We start from the raw sequence: 25,785 nt of genomic DNA, 5'->3' as shown, positions 1-25,785 counted from the left end.
GTTGGCAGGTCCTGCATTGCAACTAACCTTTAAGAAACTACGTACTTGTCCAGTTTCAGTATAGTATCAAAGAATAATATTCAAAACGATCTGAAAAGACTATTAAGGTTCTCTTTCCAACTGTATATCTGTGTGAAGCCAGATTTTCTTCATATGTTTTAATCAAAACAACATATTAACAGACTAAATGCAGAAGCAGATTTGAGAACCCAGCTATCTATTTAGCCAAAGGCCAGAAATTTGTAAAAATGTAGGGGATCCCTGGGTGGCGCAGCGGTTTGGCGCCTGCCTTTGGCCCAGGGCGCGATCCTGGAGACCCGGGATCGAATCCCACGTTGGGCTCCTGGTGCATGGAGCCTGTTTCTATCTCTGCCTCTCTCTCTCTCTCCCTCTCTGTGTGTGACTATCATAAATAAATACAAAAAAAAAAAAAAAAAGAAATTTGTAAAAATGTAAAAACAGTGCCATTCTTCTCATTAAATGGTTTGCTTTATTTGTTTGTTTTGGAAAATATAGTTGTTTTTATTAAAAGTATGTTATTTACATATGATGTCATCAGTTTACTGTTTTTAAATGAATTAGTAATTAAGTTTTTCTTAGTTTTGTTTTCTAACACAGTAGATATTGACAGATAGTATCTACACTAACATGTTGCTTGAGGTCCTCAGTAATTTTTAAGAGTCTAAAGTGGTCCTGAGACCAAAATGTTTGAACTCCACTGGTGTGCTATGTGGATTTTATGTCAGCACTTTGCATGGTGTTTGAGGTAGATTGTTTGTTTTTTTTTTTTTGACAAACCGGTATCAGTATCAGACTAAGCCAACACATACCAGTTCTGTCTAATTCTATCTTCTCCCGCACACTTGCCAAAAATGCTCTATTTTCTTTACACCAGGGTCATATGAACCACTGACTGATCAAATGGGGTCATATCCTATCCCTCCAGAGTCTAGAAATAGCTATAAAGGTTGAAAAGTCAAAGAAATTTATCAGACTGTAAATGTAAACACCTCATTTCTATTTCTTCAGATGAAACCTCAGAACGTGTAGGATTAATAAGTAATTTCACAACTATTATACAGAGAATAAGGAGTTCCATGAGTGATCTAGGTTGTGACAGATCCTAGTTTCTGACTCAGATGGCACTTAGGCCCTGGTAAATATCCAGGGACTGACTGGAGAATATAGCTGGATACTCCATGACTCCCTAAACCTCTGAGGAGGACCCAATTCTGTGAGCTTTAAGGTTCACATCATTTTGAATGCCCTAGTTTTTGCTGTTGGAATGTTCCCATTCTAGTCGGGGTTCTCAGGTTTAGCATGTGTATTAGATCATCACCCTGCATCTGCTAATAAGTTTCTGAAGGCCCTCCCCCCTTAAAAAATAATCAGAAGAAATAGTATAGCCAAACAAATGCTTACATGCTTCATAAACAGGATATTATTAGTGAGCGCCGAATAAACATTTGTCAAAGGAACAAATGAGCCAGCAATCCACCGGATATCTAGAAAATTAACTAGTTGCATGAAGCTATACATTTGTTTATAAAACAAACCTCTGCTTGTTTGGTGCTATTAAAGGAAAGACCATAACCCCCAGTTGACAAGCTCAGAATTTTATTCTTGGGACCTAGTACAGACCGCTGCCTTCCCTTAGGATTTTTATAGTAAAGCGATGCTTCTTAACCCAGGCCACACGTCACCATCCCTCAGACCTGTCAAATCAGACTCACAGGTGGGTGAGTGAGTGAGGAGGTGCTTTGTTGGCTTTTAAAGATTCTTCACTAAAAAAAAAAAAAAAAAAAAAAAAAAAAAAAAAAAAAAAAAAAACAAAGATTCTTCAGGTGACTACAGCCATTATATTAAGCATTGGCTCCCATGAAAAAGCGTTAAGACCCAGAAACAGCTTGTAGGACAACACCCTCCCCAAAGCAGCACATCCCTGAAGAGCAGCCAGGCCCCAAAGCCTGCTGAGCTGAGCGGCAGCCAAGAGTAAGGTTTGATGTTTACACACTCAAAAATCAGCTCTGGGTTGTCCCAGCAACTCGCCCAGCACGATTCCTTCTTCCTCTCTGCGGCTTCATTCCCAGCTTTGCTATTCTGTGTGATAATCCTCTGTTTGGGTCACCTGGCCTGCCGTGTTTTTATTTTTCTGCTGGTCACTCCATCTTGTGTGTTTACCTGTGTGCACCAATACTTCACTTACCTGTATGGAACTCAGTGGTCCCCACCACACACACACGCACACACACACCCCAACATATACCTGAAAACAGGTGAAAGAGGGTTTGAGTGGCCAGGAGAGATGTCACCAGGCCTATGCACTGAGTCTATAAGGAAAGCACCTAAGACTTGCTCTTAGATCTTTTTTTTTTTTTTTTAAATACCTTTAAAACATGGTTATGGTTTCTAAGGCCTGCAATAAATTAGAAACAGGGAAAGGAAGTGTTCTTGGCAGGCACTCTGAAAAAGCTCGAAGTGACTCCTGATCCCTGAATAATAAGGAAAGGGGCATAAAAGCTCTAAAGAATGGATACGAGAACTCAGAATGCAGGGCAGTAGACGGCCTATGAGGGTCAGCGCAAACAGTTAACACACCTTGATAGGTCATGACTGTACTCTAATGATGGCCCACATCACCAAGAAAATGTTAAATTATGTTTGACTTGAGGCAGAGTAATGTGTTGTGTTTTTTATTTGGGGGTTTTTTGTCTTTTAATTTTAAGCATTCTAAATGGCTTTAGGGCTTCCATTTAGTTAAACCTCTTTTTTTTTAAGATTTTATGTATTTATTTATTCATGAGAGACACAGAGAGGCAGAGACATAGGCAGAGGGAGACGCAGGCTCCATGCAGAGATTCCGTTGCAGATTCAACCCTGGATCTGGGATCGCTCTGGGATCACGCACTGAGTGGAAGGCAGACGCTCAACTGCTGAGCCACCCAGGCTCCCCATTTGGTTAAAGTTCTTAGCACCTAAAGAGGTAAACTCTTGGCTACCTGAACTTATTTATCAGTACTCTAGATATTTAAAATCTACCCTATTTATTGCTTCTATTCATTTTACCCCTGTTCCTAAAACATTAAAAAGCAGGGTGCCTGGGTGGCTCAGTTAGTTAAGTTTCTGCCTACGGCTCAGGTCCTGGGATCTCAGGGTCCTGGGATCGAGCCTGGGGTTGTCAGGAGCTCCCTGCTCAGTGGGAAGCCTGCTTCTCCTTCTTCCTCTGCCCTCCCCACTTTGCACCCCTTCATGTGAGCACATGCTCGCACTCTCTCTCTAATAAATAAGTAAAATCTTTAAAATAAAAAGCAAAAGATTTAAGGCAATTAGACCCCATTCTATACTTTCTAGTATCTAGCTCTGGTTCTTAGCAAAACTTGCTGCTAACCTGGTGCTCTGTCCCTGCCAAATTTCTGCCCATGTGATATGTAATGAAACTCAATCCTGTTTCTTCACTCATTCATCTGACTGTGAAAGGGTCATAAGTGTCTCCCTCTCCCTTGAGCTAGTAATCGTATATCACTTCATCTCAGCTAGCAAGAAAATAAACCCTGACATGCTACCTCCTCACTCATCCTATACTCTACAAACAGAATACCGGGCATACAGTAGACTTTAACAAATGTGTCGAATGAATGAGCCAGTGATGCACAGAATGTCTGTAAAATTAACTACTTGCATGAAGCTGTAAGCTTGATAAAGAGCCTAGTCCTTGATGAGAACAGCAATCCAAGAACATCAGCAGATCCTGGCACCAAGATCAAATAGTTGATACACTATTACATGGGAAAAAAAAAAAAAAACAGGATAAGTTGTGTTTTGTAAGTACCCAGGATAAGTACCCCGCTATGTTGTTAAGTTAAAAGAGAAAAAGCATGGGAAAACAGACTAGCAGGACATAGGCCAATATATAACATGGTTATCCATTTTCTTGTTCACTTGATAAATAATTAAGCACTTTCTCTGTGTATAACACTTTCCTGAGCAGTGCAGAGTTAGCCAAGCTCACCACCATGCTGCCCATGAAAAACTAACTGCAATCTATAATTTGACGGCAAGAATTGCACCAACTGTAAACCATGAGCAACTCAAGAATGCTAATTATGCAATGATAGGGTAGATGAAATGTCCTTCCAGAAAGACACAGGGATTCCAATTCATTGCACACACACTCCTGCCATAGAAGTGTTGCTGAGCACATTAGCCAGACTTCTTGATGGAACACTGAATTCGGACGTGTAGTAAAACCATGGAACATGCCAGTTGTAGTTTGAGGAATACCCAATCTTTAGTGACCCCTTTAATTCAGCAAGCCGCCTTTCACCATGCATAATCAGTTTATGGCCTCACCAGAGATCCCTTATAGTTCAGGCATGGCCCTGGGACCATACTTGGAATCAAGCTTCAGCTTTAGATGACATTTTTCCAGGATACTCACAAGGACTCCTAGCACAGTTGATGCCCAGACCTCAGTATGTGAGGAGTATGCAACTGTGTATGCAGTCAGGAATACAACTTGGCAGCCCGACATTAATTTATGTATGTCCTCTTAATAATCTTAAAATAAGCCGATCTTACTCTGCTAACATGACAGGTGATGAAATCATAATGGATCATTAAGATGTAAAATAGTGTCTTTGGTCAGAATTGGGCACTCTTAAGTCCTTGAGTCATTTAGAAAAACGCAAGAGAGGGATGCCTGTATGGCTCAGCGGTTGAGTGTCTGCTTTCGGCTCAGGGTGTAATCCCAGGTCCTGGGATCAAGTCCCACATCAGGCTACCTATGAGGAGCCTGCTTCTCCCTCTGCCTGTGTCTCTGTGCCTCTCTCTATCTCTCATGAATAAATAAATCTTTAAAAAAAAAATGCAAGAGAAAAAGCCAAGCAATATTTAGTAGGGCCATAAGGGAAACCTAGTCTTAGAACCCAGTTTTGTATTGCCTCCATATACAATTCATATCTCCAGTTTTAAATTTGTATTTGAAAGAGACTTCTGATTCTTAGGAATGCTCTTCTCTGTCGCCGTCCATATAATGTACGTATTTTCCACTCTGGGCTGCATTTCATGCCAGTTAAACTTCTAAGACAAAACCAGAAGAGCATCAGGCATGGGTAACACTCTACTGATTTCTCTCCCCTCTAGGTTACCCCTTGGCTTTGTTTTTTCGGCGTTACCTTTTCTTCAAGGACAGCTACCTCATCCACCTCTTCCACACCTTCACAGGCCTCTCAATCGCTTATTTTAACTTTGGTGAGTGAATTAGCAGTGGCACCACGATTGGAGGGAAACCCAGGAAAGAGCAGACTTGAACAGAATTTCCGGAGAGAATTTGCTGGATAGGGAAGTTAGGATGTTCTGCTTGCAAAAAAAAAAAAAAAAAAAAAAATGTTTGTATGCACAGGAACAGAGCTTAATTTTCCTCTTCAGTACATCCGATCATTCCGATAACATTTTGAGAGTGGCTACCTTGGGCTGACTCCATCATTTTCTCTGCTGGGGCTGTCACTGGATGACATGCAAGTAGCCTTCTTCGGGAGCATCCCTTTAGCTCAAACATTCAAAAATACAGTAACTCCCTGACAGTCCCTTATATTTATACAATTCATTTCCTTCCCTACCTCCAAAACACAAGTCTCTTTTTCAAAAAGACCTTATACCAAGGTTTCTTCTTTAAGTATTCTCTTTGTGTTTAGAAGTTTCAGAAAGGGTGGGAATGCAAAACAACAAAAACAACAACAAAAATCCCCAACAACCACAAGCTAAGCTGTGCTCTCTTCCCTCTGCATGCAGGAAATCAACTCTACCACTCCCTGCTATGTGTTGTGCTTCAGTTCCTCATCCTTCGACTCATGGGCCGCACCATCACTGCCGTCCTCACTACCTATTGCTTCCAGATGGTAAACGCGCTGCTCCCTCAGCAGCTCAGATCACAGCTGACAGCACTTTGGGGTGGGGGAAGGTCGGGAGGAAGGTGGCAGAGAGAAAGCAAGCTAGGAGATCCAGTTTCTAGTCCTTTCTCCCAGCATCACTTTAGCAGCACGACTTCAGGTAGGTCACTTTTCACGGGTGCCAGGTGGCTCCCTGCAGATGGTATTGGTGATATTCACCTGCCTCCAGGGAAGGGTGCCAGCTAACCCTTTACACAGGATTGTGGCCACTCGGGGTCTTTGTTTCTGACCAGGATTGGCCCAGCTAGCTGGCCATGAGTGGTGTCACTTAAAGGCAAGGAAGGAAATGAGCCACAGACTCTAAGCTCTGAATTCTCTGTTAAGCCCTCATTTTGCTGAGAAGCCTTGAGCACGTCTCTTCCCCTCTACAGGTTCGCTTTCTTCCATTTATAGGAACTTAAAGCCTTTAAAGAGGAGAGCAGGAGAACGGAAAAAATGAAAGAATACAGTAGATTTCAGAGCAGGGAGAAAATAAAGAAACCCTAGCAAGTGGTAGAATAAACTCCACCCCCCCTCGTAGGCCTACCTTCTTGCTGGATATTATTACACAGCCACTGGCAACTATGATATCAAGTGGACAATGCCGCACTGTGTCCTGACCTTGAAGCTGATTGGTGAGTGGTGGCTCGCTGCCTTTCCCTTTTACACTTAGGCTCCTCCCTGTCCCACCATAAACTTACTCTGTGTGTCCTGTGCCCCGCCCCCTTATGCTCCTGGCTATACTCAGCCCACAGGCCACATCCTCAGTGTCCTCCGTCTGCTCTACCCACACCTTCTCTCTCTGCTCAGGTTTGGCTGTTGACTACTTTGACGGAGGGAAGGATCTGGTAAGTATCCTCCACAGAGAGGTTAAGGAATGTAGCCAGAGGGAAGGAGAAAAAGGTTCCTACTACCAAAAGACTGGACCCCAAGGCCAGGAGCAGAGTCTCTCCCTCATCCCCAGCCTATGTGAGTTCTGTTTCAGATAGCACTGAGCAAGGATCAACAAATCTAATTTCCCCAGATCCAGCTCATGCACAAAGTCCAGAGATCAGTGCCAGCATGGCATTTGGAAGAGCAGCAGCCAGCTGTTGCTAAATTACCCTCACCCCCCACCCCGCCCCGCCACTGCCCAGCGCATACTCATTCCAACGTGAAGCAAATGACTTTTCTCCCTATTGTGCCCTCAAAGAGACAGCTGTTTAAAGAACCCCGGTTCAGTGGGGCACAAGGGTGGGGAACACACAAACTGGCTCTTGTGGGGAGATGCAAGGCTATCCTGAACCATTCATTCTCTTCTCGGCATAGAATTCCTTGTCCTCTGAGCAACAGAAATATGCCATACGGGGTGTCCCTTCCCTGCTGGAAGTTGCTGGTTTCTCCTACTTCTATGGGGCCTTCTTGGTAGGGCCCCAGTTCTCAATGAACCACTACATGAAGCTGGTGCAGGGACAGCTGACTGACATACCAGGGAAGATACCAAACAGGTAAATGCCCCTCTTGGTCAAGACCTCTGTGTAGGTGTCTCACCCAATACAAAGCCACTTCAAGGTGACTTCCGGAAGGCCAGTCCCAGCTGGCCCCCCACGTGTCTTTCAGCATAGTCCTGGCTCATAGTCTGTGCCTCGTTGTCCCTGGGCCATCTGCTGTCATGGGCACTCTGTACCTGCTCATCACAGGCAGTGGGCCTTTTTTAACCTCGACTACTTCCAGCCACCCATTCTGACCCTGTAGCACAAACATAAGACTTCACTCTGATGCCACAGTATTTTGCCCAGTCATGTCCATGCCTTTAAAACCCATTTTCTCAGTTAAAAAAAAAAAAAATTAATATATAAAAATGTGTATCTGTATATCACAGTAGCAAATTGAAGTTATCAGAAAAAACCCTTTCCTGAGAAGTTGTCTAGCCTGTGTGGAAGCATGGATTCAGAGTAGGAAGGCGCAGATTCAGAATTGGTCACTTCCTGGCCTCTGCATTGGCCTTTCTGTCCCAGTGTGGACCGGGAAGGCCAACAAGGCCGTGAGACCTGTAGCATCCCCGAGGGGAAGCTCCCCAGACTCCAGCACACTGTTCCCTTGCCTGTGAATGGCAGGGTTTTGCATTCACCATTCCTCAAAGCCAGCCACATAAAGCTTCTTCCCTGACACTGAGTATCGGCTTTGGACAGAGAGCTACTTGTCCCATTCCAGGCGGGTAGCCACTCTGAAACACTCCTCTCCGTAAATTAAGGTCAGAAGGTAGAGGGACCAGCCTCTGCCTGTCGTGACCCTGCTCATTCCTTTCCAGCACCATACCTGCTCTCAAGCGCCTGGGCCTGGGCCTCGTCTACCTAGTGGGCTACACTCTACTTAGCCCCCACATCACAGAAGACTATCTCCTCACTGAAGACTATGAAGTGAGTGGTTACTAACACAGCAGCAGGTTGACTGCATCAGAGCTAGAAATGGACAGGCCAGGATCCCTGTAGATAGCCAAGAAGTGGGTAATACCATCTACAATTGCATGTTGGTTTTGCTCTAGATCTGTGAGAGTTGGCGTCCATGCCAGCCGGGCCGGGACATGCTCATCAGCCAGCATTGAACGACCTTCGCGGGCACAGGGCTGTGCCAGGTGCACTTTTAGCACCCCTTACCTCCCTCAGGAGCAGCTCTTAGCTTGATTTATTACAGCCAGTGACTCCTTGGAGCCTAGTAGCTTCCGGTCCTCTCCAGCCTGTTTTCTTCTCTTGATAGATTGGGGGCTTCTAGGGAATTCAAAAACCAAGGGAGGGGGAAGTGCTGGCTTTTGCTCCTGCCCAGCTGAAAGGCTTGCAGCAGTTCCCTACGCACTCTGGGTAGGTTTGCCTCTTAAATTAACATTGACCATGGATTTATAAAAGTTCCTCAATACTTGGTCTCCTGAATGCTCGATGCTTTAGAAGAGTTAGGGACAGCTCTGTTTCTGGGACTCTACAAAGGAAAAGGTGAATGGATGTTCACTGGGTTCCCTGTGTGTTCCTTGTAGCCTGTTAGAAGGGCAGCCCAGCAGACTGTCAGGTGCAGTAGTCAGCAGCACGTTTGGAAAGGAAGAGCATTGAGGGAAATTTGCCTTGCCCAGGTAGTCGCCCTAACGTGTGTGTGTTCTTTTTTCTCCGAAGAACCACAGTTTCTGGTTCCGCTGCATGTACATGCTGCTCTGGGGCAAGTTTGTGCTGTACAAGTATGTCACCTGTTGGCTGGTTACAGTAAGTAGAAAAGACGAAATAGGGTCCTCATTCAGCAAGCCGTGGAGCATGGTGGGGAGGAGAATAGCTAGAAGGCTAACAGAGTGGCTCCTTCCCTTAGGAAGGAGTGTGCATTTTGACAGGGCTGGGCTTCAATGACTTCGATGAACGCGGAAAGGCAAAGTGGGATGCCTGTGCCAACATGAAGGTGTGGCTCTTTGAAACAACCCCCCGCTTCACAGGCACCATCGCCTCATTCAACATCAACACCAATGCCTGGGTGGCCCGGTAAGCCACTGGAGGGGAGGTCTGGGCCCCAGCTCCTTCATTCAGCCGCTTTCCCAGATTTAAGGGCACAGATGTACCATCCATTTTTTACCACTTTGGGTAGAACCTCCAGTCATCCACATACCCACACACACGTACTTAGTTTTATCCACACTCCCATCTCCCCAAAACCCATTCCTGTCATATTTGCAAGACACAAGCAAGACCCGGAAGTGCCTTGAGTTTTGTTTTTGGTTTTTAGAGAGTGGGAGGGAGAGATGGTGAGGGGCAGAGGGAGGAGAATCTGAAGCAGGCTCCATGCCCAGCTCAGAGCCCGATGCAGGGCTCCATCTCATGACCCTGAGATCATGACCTGAGCTGAAATCAAGTCGTACACTCAACCGACCAAGCCACCCAGGCACCCCAGAAGTGCCTCGAGTTTTAATCTCATTTCTGCCACTGGTTTTATGTTCCCCATTGCCGTTGACATCTTTGTGCCCAACACACAAGTGTAAGCGGCACAAGAGCTGGTCTGTCCTGCTCACCCCTGTAGGCACAAGTATGCAGCAGGTGCTCAGGCACCTGTTGACGAAGTGGCTTGCCCAGGCTCACCCAGCTAAGCTTGGGGTCTGTTTTCTGTGTCTGAACTGAGTGGTAACTTCACCTATGTTCATCTCTAAAACTAATCCGATGGTGCTGCCTCCTTTACCCCAAGCAGGAGCCAGTCGCCACCACTGCACACCTCAGGGCACTAGGAACCTAGAGGCGAGATGGTGGCGGTGCAGACTGGTCTGAGGCTCATCTCCCCTCCCCCCCCCCCCCAACTCTTTACTCTAGTTATTTCTTCAAACGACTCAAGTTCCTTGGAAATAAAGAACTATCCCAGGGACTCTCATTGCTCTTCTTGGCCCTCTGGCATGGACTACACTCAGGATACCTGGTCTGCTTCCAGATGGAATTCCTCATTGTTATTGTGGAAAGACAGGTAGGCCTGAAGGGTGGTGGGTGAACAGGGAACATGAGAAGGGGGAGGACACTGATGACCTCTCCCTTTGCTCCCCAGGCTGCCCGCCTAATTCAGGAGAGCCCAACCCTGAGCAACCTGGCTTCCATTACTGTCCTGCAACCTTTCTACTACTTGGTGCAGCAGACCATCCACTGGCTCTTCATGGGTTACTCGATGACTGCCTTCTGCCTCTTCACATGGGACAAATGGTTTAAGGTAAACAAGGGCCTGTTGGCAAGGATGGGTAGGGGAAGAATCGCTGAAACCTCAGGACGTAAGGGCTGGTGTCTGCCCCGTGTCTACCTCGGTGGCCTGTATCTCTCCACAGGTGTATAAGTCCATCTATTTTCTCGGCCACGTCTTCTTCTTGAGCCTACTCTTTATATTGCCTTATGTTCACAAAGCAATGGTGCCAAGGAAAGAAAAGTTAAAGAAAATGGGATAATCTATTCCCCTGGTAAGTAAACATCCCTGTAGCCAAGTTACAGAATAGAGCAATAGATTGGCGGTGGGAGGCAGGGACTACTGGACATTTGGAGTGAATCTCAAGTTGGCCTGGCTTCTAGGAAACACAGCATGGGGCACGGACTACTCAACTTGGGCTTGCCAGGAAACAGCTGGAAGAGCTGGAGACCAGGGACTAGAAGGAGTGATTCTGACCAGCCTGCCAATCAAGTATCTTTCTCTTGCAGGTGGCCTAGAGCAGGGCTGGTGCAGAAATGACTCGTATCCCTTTCCACAGCACTCCTTCGCCTCAGAGCACAGAGAACAGAGAAGCCAGGGAGTGGGAAGACATGGTACTCCTAGCTGTGCCTCTGCTGCCAGCCAACTCTTCATCTGGGGCCAAAGGGGAGACTCTCGTGGGAGGAGTAGAGGGCCCATGTCTCCCCTCTGGGCTCCCCCATGCACGTTGCCTTATCTCTCCCCCTCTAGCCAGGAATCTGTTGTGTTTTTCTTCTGCCAATTTACTATGATTGTATATGTGCCGCTACCACCACCCCCCCCATGGGGGGGAGGGGAAGGTGTCAGGCCCCACCTGCTCCACTTTTTCTACCTTGGAACTGTACCAGATAAAATCACTTCTCTTTGTTCAGTTTTTCACTGCTAGCATTCCTGGATGCTTTCTTACACACAGCCCTCCAGGCTCACTATAGCTGAAATAAGCAGGGCTCTCTCCTTGATCTCCCAGAAGTTTGGAGTCAGAGCCTACCTGCAAAGCCTGGAACCAAACTGCAAACACTGTAACCTCACGTCTTTTTTCCTGAAGCCTGAGGACAACAACCAGTTTACACCATTAGATACTGCTAATTTTAGAAATTCTTGCAAACAACCGGGTTTATAAGAACAGTATTTATACGATGAACCAGCAGCAAATATACAGCCTCGCCTCCCCGAGCCCCCCAGTCTGGGTGCAGGAAGGTCCCCTCCAAGCAGTGAGCTGAAAGCGGGGTCGAGGGATGCCATGGCCAATCTCTGTCCCAGAACAAGACACTACTGTCAGATGACCCCCCAGACTTCTTCAAAGGCTGTGGTGAGTTTTGCGCAGGTGAGGGCTGCAGAAAGGGGGTAGTTGCTGATGGACACCATCTTCTCTGTATATTCCACACTGACCTAAAGAGAGAAAGAGTTGTGTCTGCTGACTGTGACAAGTTCGGCCGTTCTTTGGGACAAGAAAAACACAGTTGAGCTAGTATGTCACAGAACTGTTGAACATCAAATTTGTACAGAGGATGAAGAAGGTCCTGACTTTCCCTGTCACATACATGCCGGCAGCCCTCAAAAGATACAGCCTGGGGCAGGATGTAAAGGCCCCATTTGTCTTCCAGCTGTGTTCTCACCCTCTATTTCCCAAGGTCATCAAAATGCCAGCTGTTCTGAGTATGGTATACTAAGCCTCTGCTCCATGAAGAACCCAAGAGTTGAACCCAGACCTTACCTGGCCATGGGCAAAAGCCCCCACCACAAAAACAATAGGGTCGCTGCTGGGCACCAATTCTCGTACATCACTAACGACTGGGATGGAAAAAGATGTGCCAATCTTCATACATCCAACCGGAAAGTGATCTGACACTGGATTCTTAATTACCTGAAGAAAGAAGGGGGGAGGGGGGGGAGATCAGCCCCAGAAATGATCTCAGAACCCTACCGCCAGCCAACCAGTAGGTGCCTATACCTCACCTTCAGGAGTTTTTGGGGGCCATCAGCTGCTCGAACACTCAGCTTGTGTAAAAGCTGAACTGGGTGGGGAGGTCAAGGGGGAGAGAGAAGAGAGTTCAGAGCTAGGTGGAGACCCTATTTCTTCTGCCCAGAAATCTAACCAGGAAAATCCATAGTTCAGGTAGTTCAGGTGGGCTCTATGTGTCCTTTACATCCACACTTGGTCCTAAAATGTTACGAGCAAGCAAATTGTTGAGCATATGACTAGGTGGATGACAAAGGGAGTCCCTCTCCCTTCTTCACTCAGCCAGGAAGCCATGCAAGTCTTACCCACGCCCCTGGAAAGACAATGAAGAGCCTTTGTTCTGGTATCAAACATGTTCCCCACTCCCCCCACTCAGGAAGTTCATGTTTCATTTAACCCTTGTCCTCTTCCTCCCTTCTTCGCTACTACCAAGTTCATTCTGAACTTTAGTCCTAATGATCTCACCCATGAGGCCACAGAAACGGTCAAAGGTTCTGGGAATTCGAGTCTGGGGGTTCACTTCAATCAGCACATTCTTCTGTGTGTGGATATAGACCTGTAGCAAGCCAGCTCGGTTCAGGGGACTGTCCATGAGCATCAGTAAACTCTGAGGGAGGCAGAAACCATGGCACAGTTCAGCACACTGCTGCCTGGTCTTCTGCTCAAAGGCTCAGGGGGTTGTAAGTTCTGTCCCTGGAGTTACCTGGTGAGCTATGTCCGGTCTCACTTCCCCAGGGTCCCGTCCATTCTTCAACAACACAGACTTGTGCTTGTCACAGTTTAGTAGCTCATACGTTTTCCCTACCTTAAGAAAAGAGAACATGACAGAGAGCAACATAACCTTTTATCTCAATTAGTGGTTCTCAAAGTGTGGTCCCCAGACCAGCATCATCATCATAATCATCATCTGGAAACTTGTTAGTCAAATTCTCAAGTCTTCTCTAGATCTTCTCATTAGGAACTGGGGGGGGTGGGACCCATCAAGCCCTTCAGGGAGTTACTGTGTGGCCGCTGACCCTTTCTCCCTTTCCACCATAACTGATCTTAGAAAAGGAAAGGAGGACACAGCCTGTTTATAGATTTCACATGATCTAAACTCCTGCAAGGCAAAGGAAACCAAAAAACAAAAAGGCAACCTCATGAATGGGAGCAAGTATTTGCAAATGACATATCCAAAATATATAAAGATATGCAAATGACATCCAATAAGGGCTTAATATCCAAAACACATGCATAACTCAGCACCCAAAAAACAAACAGTCTGCTTAAAAAATAGGCAGAGGACCTGAATGGACATTTTTCTGAGAAAAACCCACAGATAGATGGCCAACAGACACAAGAAAAGATGCTCAACGTCACTAATCAGGGAAATGCAAATCAGAACCACAATGAGATATGACTCACCAGCCAGAATGGCTAGTATCAAAGACAAAAACTAAATGCTGATGAAGATGTGGAGAAAAGTGGTGCACTGTTGGTGGGAATGTAAGTTGGTGGACAACCAATTTACCAAACCACTGTGGAAAACAATGGAAGTTCCTCAAACACTTAAAAATATAAATACCATACAACCCAGGAGTTCCACTACCAGTATTTACCCAAAGAAAAAAATATTAATTTAAAAAGACCTATGCAACCCTGTATTTTAATTACAGCGTTAATTTACAATAGCCAAGATTAGAAGCAACCCAAACCCAGGTGGTTCTTGATAGATGCAAACTGCCTTGTAAACTGCAAGTTCCTCAAGTATCAAGCATAAAGCCAGAAATAATCCTAGAGTAACAGGGACATGAATTGAGTGAGGAATATTATCCTGGCAACTCTGTACTTGAAAAGACACTAGATAGGGCAGCCCGGGTGGCTCAGCAGTTTAGCGCCACCTTCAGCCCAGGGCGTGATTCTGGAGACACCGGATCGAGTCCCACGTGGGGCTCCCTGCATGGAGCCTGCTTCTCCCTCTGCCTGTGTCTGCCTCTCTCTCTCTCTCATAAATAAAAACTTAAAAAAAAAAAAAAAAGTAAAGAAAAGAAAACACACTAGCCAGAAGTGCGATACTAAAGATCTGGCCCAATACATCTACAGCAGCTAAAAGAAATAATTGCAGGGATCCCTGGGTGGTGCAGCGGTTTGGCGCCTGCCTTTGGCCCAGGGCGCGATCCTGGAGACCCGGGATCGAATCCCACGTCAGGCTCCCGGTGCATGGAGCCTGCTTCTCCCTCTGCCTGTGTCTCTGCGCCTGTCTCTCTCTCTCTGTGACTATCATAAATAAATAAAAATTAAAAAAAATTAAAAAAAAAAAAGAAATAATTGCAAATTGCAATCTGGACTCATAAGGAGCATTAAAATGATCAGTAAAAAGTCTTAAAAACATACCATTAAATATTAATACAAGGTTTGAAAGGCTATGTTTCTATGAATCAGAACATTTGCATGTCTGGCAACAGCTTGAGATCTAGAACTCCACAAAGTTTGGGGGCAGAGGCATGTAGATTTTGAAACTAAGTGAAATGACAAGCATGTCAGAGAGTAAGCACAGGGAAAAAACAAAGGACCAAGAACCACCTCCATGAGACTACTATCAAAGAAAAAGAATCTCTTGAATAGAACATCTAGTTTCTATTCATTAGTAAGTTATAACTAGGGCTTTTGTTCTTTTAACGAAATAGAGTAGAAAACTGAATACTTTACATGTAGTAATGGTAGTTAGTGATTTATGAAATTTTTGGTATCTTATTGTTGCATGTGTGTACTTGCTCATGACATAATTTTTTCATTGTGGTTTGTGTTAATAAGCTTGAAAACTATTAACTAATCAGAGAATGAATACTATGTGTATTCATTTTCTGTAACAGGTATTGGAGATATAAGAACTTATAAAACTTTATTCTCTGCCTTCATGGAGCCTTCTAGTGGAGCGACAAATGGTAAACAAGCACCTGAAACTACAACCAAATTGTGATAAACATTTTGAAAGAAAAGTAGATGGTTCATTAAAGGATGAACAGGAAGGCCTGGTTTACACCAGGAAGAGAGTCACTTCTATGAGGAGATATTTAAACTAATTAATTAAAGAATGAAGAGCAATAACAGATTCAGTAATTATTAAATGAATGAACATTAAGTAGGAATTAATGAATCAAAGAGAGGAGTAAAGGAGACTCAGAGAACACTATGTGTAATGGTCTTAAGATATCAGAGAACATAGTGCTTCCAAAAGAGCTGAACAAAAGCCAATGAGGCTGGAATATAAGGAATAAATGGGAGAGAGAAGGCTCTGTGAGGCTAGCAGAACAAGAGACGCCAGCAAAGGCAGGTAAGAGAAAACAGTATAGACTGCCGCCAGCTATGAATTCAGTCATCCCTGGAGTACCATTAATGACAATGTGACCTAAATCCTTCCACCATGCTCTAAGAATTTTAATTTGGCCATGACGTTTTCTTTTTCTTTTTTTTTTTAAGATTTTATTTATTCATGACAGACAGAGAGAGAGAGAGAGAGGCAGAGACACAGGCAGAGGGAGAAGCAGGCTCCATGCAGGGAGCCTGACATGGGACTCGATCCCAGGTCTCCAGGATCACACCCCAGGGCTGAAGGCGACGCTAAACCGCTGGGCCACTGGGGCTGCCCGACCATGACGTTTTCAATTTTTTTTTTTATAGACTGTATGAGTGGGGTGTGGAAGGGTTTGGGGCAGAGGGAGAGAGAATCTTAAACAGGCTCCACGCTCGGTGTGGAGCCAGATATGGGGCTTGGTCTCACAACCCTGAGATCATGACCTAAGCCACCCAGGTGCCCCCATTTCAATTTAATAAGGAACCTATAATCGGGATCCCTGGGTGGTGCAGCGGTTTGGCGCCTGCCTTTGGCCCAGGGCGCGATCCTGGAGATCCAGGATCGAATCCCACGTCAGGCTCCCGGTGCATGGAGCCTGCTTCTCCCTCTGCCTATGCCTCTGCCTCTCTCTCTCTCTCTCTGTGACTATCATAAATAAATTAAAAAAAAAAAAATAAAAAAAAAAAATAAGGAACCTATAATCAACAGTAATCATTCCAAGTGACAGATGTTATTCTGAACCCTTTACTGATCACCTCCTTTCATCCCCTCAACAACCCAGTATGATAGGTACTATAATCCCCATGGACTATATGAAGAAGCAAAGTGGTTACCTGACATTCAGAATTAACAGACTGGAAAGACAGCAAGTGATTAAGTGAAGGATGACTATCAGATCCTATAATTAAGTTAGAAATATAAATTACTTTTTAAAAAAAATGAAAAGGGGCTTTCTAGTCCCTTTTTAATAGCTTAATAGAGTAACTGGTTGAGGAAGCTGAAATGGAAAAGAATCACACTATATTACTATCAAAATAATTTCAAAGCACTTTCAAAGTATTAACCCCCACTATACAAACTGCAAACTTGTTTTCTCAATCAAGATCATTTAAAATAAGTATAGGGATCCCTGGGTGGCGCAGCGGTTTGGCGCCTGCCTTTGGCCCAGGGCGCGATCCTGGAGACCCGGGATCGAATCCCACGTCGGGCTCCCGGTACATGGAGCCTGCTTCTCCCTCTGCTTGTGTCTCTGCCTCTGTCTCTCTCTGTGTGTGACTATCATAAATAAACTTTAAAAATTTAAAAAAAATAAAATAAGTATAAAAGCCAAGATAAAACCCAAGTATGACTTATAAACTAGGGCTATTTCTTCTAGGTCTACTAGAGAGAGAGAGACTGTGAACATCGCAGTTTTAAGATAGGAATTTGCTGGATTTATTCGGGAAAACAGCCGAATGATGTTTAAAAATAACTTGTAAAAGTATCAAAGGATAATCTGATCCAGTGTTTCGAAGTGGATAGTAACATAAAGGAAGCCGACAACAAACGCAGGTTAACGAATTAAAACACAAAGTCCTGACGGATAATGAGGCTGAGCTACAGTAACTACCTTTCTCCTTTGCTCAAAATCTTGGTTTAGACTATGGGATAACGCCATGGACATGCCTCCCCTCCCCTCAGATGCCTCTCTATCGCAGAATCCCAGTAAATCAATTGGTGGTCAGGACGTGACAGCTGCAGTGGGATTCAAGGACAGAAGGGACTCCTGGGTGGCACAGCGGTTGGATGTCTGCCTTCCGCTCAGGGCGTAGTCCCGGGTCCGCGGATCGAGTCCCGCATGGGGCTCCCTGCGAGGAAATTGCTTCTTCCTCTGCCTGTATCTCTGCCTCTCTGCTTCTCTCTCTCTCTCTCTCGAATAAATTAAAATCTTAAAAATGAAAAGAGCAGAAAAAAACGAGTGACGCCAACCTAGGATGTTAAATCAAGAGCCTACTAGGCCACTTTTCCTCCAAAAGATCGTTTCCCCTCTCTGCCTCTCCATCGTCTCATCTCTCGGGGTCCCATCCTATCCATCTAGTATTTCTCCACTTCCTCGTCCCAAGCTACCTTGACCGTCTCCAGACTGGCCCCTTCCAGCACCACAATGAGCCTTCGCCCTCCGATCTTGTTTCCCGCCCCAAGTCGGGGCCGCTTGGGAACCACAGCATCCCAGCCCTCTTCTGGCTCCCCACCACGCCGCTCACGAGGTTGGAATCCGCCACTGGGCGCAGCCATCTTGCAACCAGACCGGAAATTGTGCGAAGCGCCTTAGATTAAACCTCGCGCTAGCCCTACTCTCAAATTTCCTTCCGGCTGCCATTTTGAAAGTGGGCACCTGGCAATGTCAGCTGCTAGCAGTCTGGCGCTACTGAAGCCTCTCTGGAAGGGCAGAGTTCCAGAAAGGGGCGGGAACTCCCGAGTGCGTAATTCCTGTGCGCGAGGTTCGGGCCCGCCGTGGACGCTGGGGAGGGTTTAGAAGGGAGCGCACTTCCGGTGCCCTTTCTCCCGCGAGCTCCGCGGGCCCCGGACCCTCGTGGGAAGGGTGCGATCTCTAAACTGGAGTGGGGTCGGGGTGGGCCGGCGCCCGCTTCTGACGTCTGGTGCCGCCGGCCTCAGGATCCGACATGGCCCAGAACCTGAAGGACTTAGCGGGACGGCTGCCCTCCGGGCCGCGGGGCATGGGCACGGCGCTGAAGCTGCTGCTGGGGGCCGGCGCGGTGGCGTACGGCGTCCGCGAGTCGGTGTTCACCGGTGAGCAACCTCTGCCCGCTCTCCGGACCCTGCGGCTCCCCGCAGACCCCCTGCCCGGTCCCGCCGGGGCCCCGCGCAGACCCAGCCCCTCTCCCTGCGCCACCGGAGGCGAGTACATACTCCGCAAGTTTGGGCCTGACCCCCACCCCTCTCCCCACAGTGGAAGGCGGGCACAGAGCCATTTTCTTTAATCGGATCGGTGGCGTGCAGCAGGACACCATACTGGCCGAGGGCCTTCACTTCAGGTAATGGCGGGCAGAGCGGACTGACCCTGACCCTTCACCCTTGAAAGCCAACCCACCAGTGGCTGCGGGAGGACTTCAAAGGCTTGATTCAGCGCTGCCCTCTTACTTCCCCACCCCGTGTCCTGGACAGTAGGTGCTGCCCAAAACTCCTGCAGCACAAAAAGTGTTCTCCAGAGGGAGAAGAGAATTTCTCCTTGCCCTTGGTCATTGAGAGGTGGAGCAGGCCAGCAAACACGTGGTGAGGAAAAACCGGCAACCTCGTGAGACTGCGGGCTCCTAATACCTGTCCCTGCACCCTCCCCTGCAGGATCCCCTGGTTCCAGTACCCCATCATCTATGACATTCGGGCCAGACCGCGAAAAATTTCCTCCCCCACAGGCTCCAAAGGTAGGTCTGGGCACTTGGAAGTCCCTGGCAGGTGGCCACATGAAGTAAGCAGGGGAGCCTGGCAGGAGATCCTAGGGGAAGAGGAGAGGTCACATCTCTTGGGCCTTGGTTTCTACATTTGCAAAAGAGCTGTGATCAAAAGTACCTGCCTCTGAGGTTAAAGCAGTACATTCTGGACACACTGTGTTCATCCATATCTATCAAGTGAATCTTCCTGCTAATGTAAATTCAGCAAGAGCAGATTGTCCTTTGTCTTATTCACTGCGTAGATCAAGGCCTTATTGTGAAGCCTTGTTTTAACTGCTTGACTGATTCTGTCCACTAGCTTCCCCTGTCTTGGGGAAACTTGGCCCCACTTTTCTCTGGTGCACGTGTTCCCTTCTAGACCATACATAGAAGCTGTGTCTTTGAGATGCTCTGGACTCCTTTCTCTTACACAGTAATTCAAGTAATTCACCTGTAATGTACTGCTTAGTACTGTTTTTAGTGTGATGGCTTAGCATTCCCTGAATCCTAGGCCCTGGGAATAAAAGATTCATAAAACACAATCTTTGTTCTCAAGTCCATACAGTCTGGTAAAAAAGGCAAATGATTATGATGAAGCTTGACAAATCTATGGTAGAAGTTGAACACAGTGCAGAAGCAAAATGAGAGGTCAGCTTTACTGGTGGAGAGCTGGTGGATAGGCAAGACTTTACAGTGGGAGAGGAACATCTGGCCTGTCACCCTTCACAGCACCGCACTGGGTGTAGAGAGAGGCATGTGGAGGAGAAAATGCTTGGGGCAAGGTGCTTGGCTAAAAGGCCAGATGAGGCCCCCAGTGCCCTGACCAGCCCCTGCTGATCTCTCAGACCTGCAGATGGTGAACATCTCCCTGCGAGTGCTATCTCGACCCAATGCTATGGAGCTTCCCAGTATGTATCAGCGCCTAGGGCTGGACTACGAGGAGCGAGTGCTGCCGTCCATTGTCAACGAGGTGCTGAAAAGCGTGGTGGCCAAGTTCAATGCCTCGCAGCTGATCACCCAGAGGGCCCAGGTCTGACCTGTCATCGTCTACATAGCTTCACACCTTCCCGTCTCGGCCTGGAGCAGTGGGTATTAGGAAGGACAGCTTGTTAGGAAAGGCTCATGACTCTGGTTTCCTTTTCACCTTAAAACTGGACTAACAGCCACTGTGGGGAAACAAGGAGAGTCAGGACCAGTATTCAAGGGCGTTCAGCCTTAGGAAGCATGGGAGAAAACACTAGCAAGGTCTAGAGGTACACACATACAGGGGAGAGCAGAAGGTTAGGCATCACTGTGACGTGCTGGAAAGATTGGACCAAGTCCTTTCCAAATCATGTTCTAGTTGAGGAACCAAGAAAGGGTTAGTTGTATCTGCCATTTTCAGGAGATCTGGTATTCAGATGATCACAGCAATACTCCTCCCTTCCAGTTCTCCAGTCCCTTCAGTCCACCCCTCCCTGACCCCCAGGTATCCTTGTTGATCCGACGGGAGCTGACGGAGAGGGCCAAAGACTTCAGCCTCATCCTGGATGACGTGGCCATCACAGAGCTGAGCTTTAGCCGAGAATACACAGCTGCTGTGGAAGCCAAACAAGTGGGTGAGTTCCGAGAGGGATGCGGCCAGGGTTTCTGAGAACATGAGAGGTGGGGTCCCAGACACCTCACATCTGTGACTTTCTGACTCTCCCCACCACAGCCCAGCAGGAGGCCCAGCGAGCCCAGTTTTTGGTAGAAAAAGCAAAGCAGGAGCAACGGCAGAAGATTGTGCAGGCCGAGGGTGAGGCTGAGGCCGCCAGAATGATATCCTTCCGCTGGAGAACTCTCTGCCCAGCCCCTGGAGCACTGGCTTCCCCCTTCTCCCTCCTGGGCCGGCTGATGACACTAAGGCGAATGCGACTCTGTGCTTTCTGGCCCTTGGCTCCCTGGGGTTGGGGGTTTTGAATGGGATCTGAAATCTTAGTGGGGTGCCCGAGGCCTGGCTCCTCACTATAAGGCAGATCCATAGCAATGCCGGCCTTGTCTCCACTTCTGCTGCTGCCTCCAGTTCCTGGCAGCCGCCTGCATGGGGGCCTACAGGTGGGGACCAATATGGGACTGGGCACGAGCTATCTGAGCGCAACCTTAGATCTGACAGCCCAGAGAGGGGCTAGAGTAGTAAGCACAGCCAAGGGTTGCGGCCAGGCCTTGTGTGAACCCTTAACCCAACCTGCTCACCTTGGAGAAGCCCTGAGCAAGAACCCTGGCTATATCAAACTGCGCAAGATCCGGGCAGCCCAGAACATCTCTAAGACGGTGAGCCCAACGTTCCCCGCAAGGCAGCCATGAGTCTGGAATTGTTTTAAGTGAAAGCACGTTGAAATGAGAAGATTAAATTCCTTGTTGGGGTTTCTACTCAAACAGGGCTTTTCCAGCACACTTCCTCCATTAAACATTATTTCTGTGGGCTCCTTGGCCTTTTTATGCTTCTGTTCGGTGCTAATACATCATAGTTGCTCGCTGCTCTGGATCTTTGTCTGAGGGCAGACACCATGCCTTCTTCACTGATTGCCACAGCCCTGTTGCTAACCCACGTGTATTCCATCAGTGGTTATTGAATTGCAAGGTAGGCGTCCAGGTGTGAATACTAGCATCTGTTTTTTATTTCCTGCCTCTAGATCGCTACATCACAGAACCGTATCTATCTCACTGCTGACAACCTCGTCTTGAACCTACAGGATGAAAGTTTTACCCGGTAAGACACATGACCTACACAGTGGAGTGTCAGAGCACGGGACCTGAAAAGGTGCCATTTCTGGTTGCTGAAAGACACCATTTTTCTGAAACAAAGTTAGAAAAGTGGGTGGTTGACCATCTCTAACTTGATTTTTCTCTAAGATTGGTTTTACGAGCTCAAATAGGATTATTCATATAAAAAGCACTGGATTTGTGAGGTTTCATCCTAACCAAAAAGTAGTAAAAGATAATATTGCGTACTGGGAGGCCCTAAAATTGCTGCTCGAGGGCATGGAAGGATGCTAGAAAGGAGATGTGAGAAGTCGCAGTGGCCAAGGGAACCAGCCTCCTCCTCCTTGGAGTGAGACTCCTGGCTTCAACCATTTGTCCAAGGAGGGTTTAGAGTGGGTGGGACCTGAAACTGTCTAATCACTCATGCATTTCTCTTCTCTTCCTGTGTTTCCCATTTGCCTGTTGATCTGGTATCCACAGGGGCAGGTGAGTTGTTGGCGCACCCTTGTTCCTTTGGGGTCTGCAGTCCCTGCCTCTTTCCCCCCCACTCCCTGCATCCCCATTCTGACCTCATCACAGGGGTTGTCCCCTCACTCTGCCTGCGGGGTTCTGCCTCTCAGGTTAGTTCTTTTAATGTGTGTCTTTCCCATTTGCACAGTGACAGCCTCATCAAGAGTAAGAAGTGAGCCTCGTGACCAGGAATCCGACTCCCAGAGAAGTTGATGTTTCTTCCCTGGTGTTTGAGGAGCCAGCTTGAGGTCCAGCATACACCCCTGTCCCACCCCCAGTATCATGTGATGGCCCCTTCCTGCATCTTTCCTCCCAGCCCTTGGATGAACAAAGCCTGACCCGTTTCCCCCCTGGGGAATGATTTTGCTCCTCCCTGTGTTGGCCAGAGGTGTTGGGGACAGTGTGATTTCTGAGTGATTTCCTACAGTGTTGGTTCCTCCCTCCAGGTCGGGAGGCAATAACCACCATCCCAGGAATTCTCAATAAATTTTTATTACTTAAACGGAAGTCTGCGACAAGTGTCTCATCTGGGTGAGGGGAGGCACGCATGCGCAGGTTGCGCAGGTTCACATCACGCCCTGCTGGGTCCGTGTCTGCCAGCAGGGGGCGTAGAGATTCCGACCCGGGCAGTTCAGGAGTTAAGGGCCCGGGCCTGCGGGACTGCGGCTCACCCTCGAGGCCCAGTGGAATAAAATCCAAAACAGGACTTTCGCTGGAAGCAACAGGTCTTCCGTGCGGCCCAGCTGCACTTTTCACTCCACCCTCCACTTGTACATCACCAACATTTATTCACCAACGTTTCCTTTTTAAGGTTGGAGCAGCTGTGGCTTTGCTGAGCTAGACCAAAAAAATCTGATGACCCCAACATGAGCTGCTTCCTTGGTAACAAGGTTCCATGTAGCTGTGGGGGAAACCAGTTGTGCCTGTCGAGGGACTTTGTGTTCAAAAGCCCAGTGGATCATGTTCCTTGCTGTGAGCTACCCACGCTCAATCTCAGTCACCGCGTGTGAGAAGCCGTTTGTGGGACAGGGTTTTACCTACAGAGGTAGCTCTTCACGCCCGCAGCTCTGCACCCCCCACAGCAGGTACCCTTTCAGTCCCTACACAGCTGCCTCATATCCTTCCCAAGGCAGCCCTCAGCATCTCAAGCACCAGAGAAATGAATTGCCACAGCCCCCATGTCCCATCCCTTGTCTTTATGGGGAGACAAGGAACATTTGGAACCATTAGCCCTGGGGGCAAAAGTATAGGAATTACAGAGGTACAGGGTAGGGAGAGGAGATGAGCCCTAGAGGGTCAGGGACTGGATTCATCTTCCATGCCTCAGATCGTCGAAGAAAAGTAGATTAATGTTCCCCTGCTCTGCAGGTAAGTATCATAAAAGAGTCGGAGAGGAAGCAGATCTGGAAGCCCCACTCAGGGGCTGGGAGCCTGAGATGAAGTCAGCAATTAGACAAAAGACGCGTCAAGTGACCTGAATCAATCCACCACCAGTTCCGATCCACACTTTATTTCTTTCACCTTCCCGAGGCGGGAAGAGAATGGAAGTACCTGGCGAACAAGTGTGTTTCCAAATCCTGCTGCGGCTCCGGGGGCAGCCATTTTGTCTCCTCCCCATTGTTCCCCTTTTCTAGTGATTTATACCCCCATCCAGGGGCTAAAGGTCAGAGGTGATTCATCAGGAGGCCTCCATGGTCTTCAGGGCGCCCTGAAGGTCACTGCTGAGGGAACCGGCCCGGGGGCCATCTTTACCAGACAGTGTTAGGAGCTTCGTGACTAGACCATCCAACACTGTACTGGAAGATGGACCCAGAGCCGGCGGACGTGCAGCTCCAGGCCAGAGCTGACCAGTTGCTACAGGGACCCTGGCCGCAGGCCAGGTGAGGCCTCTTGAGAGGATGTAGCCAATCCCAAGCTCAAGGTCGGCTGTGGGTTCTGGATCCACCAGGTGACAAATCACACCGGGTTGGGGGAGGGGCTCGGGGCCATTGTGTCCCTTCAGTGGGCAGCCAGCCAACCGAGAGCCACCTCTTTGGCAGCACCCTTCACTCAAGATGAAGAGGCGTCCACGGTGTGGGGGGAGGTTCGGGAGAGGGGATCACAGCCAGCAGTGGGGCCCGGGGCCCCAAGGCGATAGATGTCGCTGACACAGGGGCAGGGGCCTCCATCATTACCCGGCAGTATTAGAGACTCCCAACCAGCACCCAAACACTGCTGGGTAAGACGGGGGCCCCCACCCAGCCTGCCCACGTCCAGGTCAGGCAGTCCTCCGCCCGGGCTCCTTGTGGAGAGGCTGCGGAACCCTGGTTCCCATCCCCCCACCACCCAGTCCCTGGGGACACTTCCGGGTGAGCCCTGGAGCCCGCGCCAGCCCCACCCTGAGCTGAGGATCCACTGCGCCCCGGGCAGGTCTTCCGCAGCCCCCTGCCCACCGCTCTCCGCCTTGGAGCCCCTTCCCCGCCGCCCGCAGGGCCTGCCTGGCCCCCACACATCCATCAGCCCTGAGCCCCACTCCGAGGTCCCCAGCTCAGCCCCAGAAACCAGCTCCCAGAGGCCTTTACCTGTCACTGGGCCGCCTGCCCCCCAAGGAGTGAGTGCCGAGGAGAGGAAGGGGAGTCGAGGCCCAGGATCCAAAGGCCTAGAGCCCGCCTGCCTGGGCCTCCACTCTTCCTCCTTCCTCCTCCGCCTGCCTGGCAGCGCAGGCTCCTCACCTGGGCCCCGCCCGCCGCCCCTGCGCACAGGTGTGTCCTCCTGCCATAGGCTGCCCCCCCACTGCCTTAACCCCTTCCCTCCCGGGCCGCCGTAGGCACCTCCTCTGAGGCCTGGCCGCCTCACTAGGCCTTCCTACCCTTTCCCACAGGTCTCTTCTCTCCGATCAGCCTCCTCTGCCACCTGGGCCTATACTCGGGAGCCTGATCTCCTTTGGGAAAAGAGAGGGACTGGTCTTGGGCTCCTGTGCCTTCCTCCTTGGTCTCTCCCCACAGCTACTCCTGCCCTGCTAGTCCCTTTCTCTGAGGTCTCCTACCCTGCCCATGACCAGAGAGCCCTGAGGTCAGTGAGGGGTCGGCTCGGCACGGGTTGGGGTCCCCCCAAGCTTGTGCTGGGCAGCTCTGCCTGTTGTAGGGCAGGCAGGTCCCAGAGGGGGCTGCCTCCCTGTCCTCAGCCCTCGTGTTGGGGAGCCCACCCCTCCGGGAGGCCAGA

At 48.5% G+C, this 25,785-nt stretch overlaps 3 protein-coding genes, 1 long non-coding RNA gene and 3 other non-coding genes across 7 annotated transcripts in view; 3 read left to right on the top strand and 4 right to left on the bottom strand.

The window, feature by feature from the left end:
• LPCAT3 (lysophosphatidylcholine acyltransferase 3) overlaps window positions 1-11,507 on the top strand; it is a 40,520-nt gene extending 29,013 nt beyond the window's left edge. The window contains exons 2-13 of the mRNA XM_038576654.1: window positions 5,143-5,250; window positions 5,791-5,897; window positions 6,469-6,562; window positions 6,738-6,775; window positions 7,236-7,414; window positions 8,218-8,326; window positions 9,068-9,154; window positions 9,255-9,421; window positions 10,238-10,385; window positions 10,464-10,622; window positions 10,735-10,863; window positions 11,099-11,507. Coding sequence (XP_038432582.1) covers window positions 5,143-5,250; window positions 5,791-5,897; window positions 6,469-6,562; window positions 6,738-6,775; window positions 7,236-7,414; window positions 8,218-8,326; window positions 9,068-9,154; window positions 9,255-9,421; window positions 10,238-10,385; window positions 10,464-10,622; window positions 10,735-10,851 — 1,313 coding nt within the window. The 3' untranslated portion in view covers window positions 10,852-10,863; window positions 11,099-11,507. The remainder of the gene's footprint in view (window positions 1-5,142; window positions 5,251-5,790; window positions 5,898-6,468; window positions 6,563-6,737; window positions 6,776-7,235; window positions 7,415-8,217; window positions 8,327-9,067; window positions 9,155-9,254; window positions 9,422-10,237; window positions 10,386-10,463; window positions 10,623-10,734; window positions 10,864-11,098) is intronic.
• A 234-nt stretch (window positions 11,508-11,741) lies between these two features.
• Window positions 11,742-18,227, bottom strand: EMG1 (EMG1 N1-specific pseudouridine methyltransferase). Its single transcript, XM_038576656.1, has 6 exons — window positions 18,029-18,227; window positions 13,292-13,393; window positions 13,054-13,195; window positions 12,585-12,643; window positions 12,343-12,492; window positions 11,742-12,017 (listed from the first exon to the last, which is right to left on the bottom strand). Exons 1-6 carry the CDS (start codon window positions 18,194-18,196, stop codon window positions 11,904-11,906), a joined length of 735 nt encoding a protein of 244 aa, XP_038432584.1. The 5' UTR covers window positions 18,197-18,227; the 3' UTR covers window positions 11,742-11,903.
• Window positions 18,228-18,414: 187 nt separating this feature from the next.
• Window positions 18,415-23,091, top strand: PHB2 (prohibitin 2). Its single transcript, XM_038576655.1, has 10 exons — window positions 18,415-18,712; window positions 18,873-18,957; window positions 19,265-19,344; window positions 20,196-20,380; window positions 20,819-20,948; window positions 21,047-21,150; window positions 21,565-21,642; window positions 22,005-22,081; window positions 22,555-22,560; window positions 22,733-23,091. The coding sequence occupies exons 1-10, from the start codon at window positions 18,586-18,588 to the stop codon at window positions 22,758-22,760; spliced, it is 900 nt and encodes a 299-aa protein (XP_038432583.1). The 5' UTR covers window positions 18,415-18,585; the 3' UTR covers window positions 22,761-23,091.
• Window positions 21,219-21,483, top strand: LOC119866455. Its single transcript, XR_005380212.1, has one exon. It is a non-coding gene; the product is annotated as a small nucleolar RNA U89 (small nucleolar RNA).
• Window positions 23,092-24,078: 987 nt separating the features above from the next.
• Window positions 24,079-25,276, bottom strand: LOC119866430. Its single transcript, XR_005379807.1, has 2 exons — window positions 25,146-25,276; window positions 24,079-24,305 (listed from the first exon to the last, which is right to left on the bottom strand). It is a non-coding gene; the product is annotated as an uncharacterized LOC119866430 (long non-coding RNA).
• On the bottom strand, window positions 24,319-24,404 carry MIR141 (microRNA mir-141). Its single transcript, NR_049466.1, has one exon. It is a non-coding gene; the product is annotated as a microRNA mir-141 (primary transcript).
• Window positions 24,748-24,810, bottom strand: MIR200C (microRNA mir-200c). Its single transcript, NR_049297.1, has one exon. It is a non-coding gene; the product is annotated as a microRNA mir-200c (primary transcript).
• Window positions 25,277-25,785: the final 509 nt, after the last annotated feature.

The sequence above is a fragment of the Canis lupus genome, chromosome 27 (genome assembly GCF_011100685.1).
Source record: "Canis lupus familiaris isolate Mischka breed German Shepherd chromosome 27, alternate assembly UU_Cfam_GSD_1.0, whole genome shotgun sequence".
NCBI lineage: Eukaryota > Metazoa > Chordata > Mammalia > Carnivora > Canidae > Canis > Canis lupus.
This window is presented reverse-complemented; position numbering and strand designations above follow the sequence as displayed.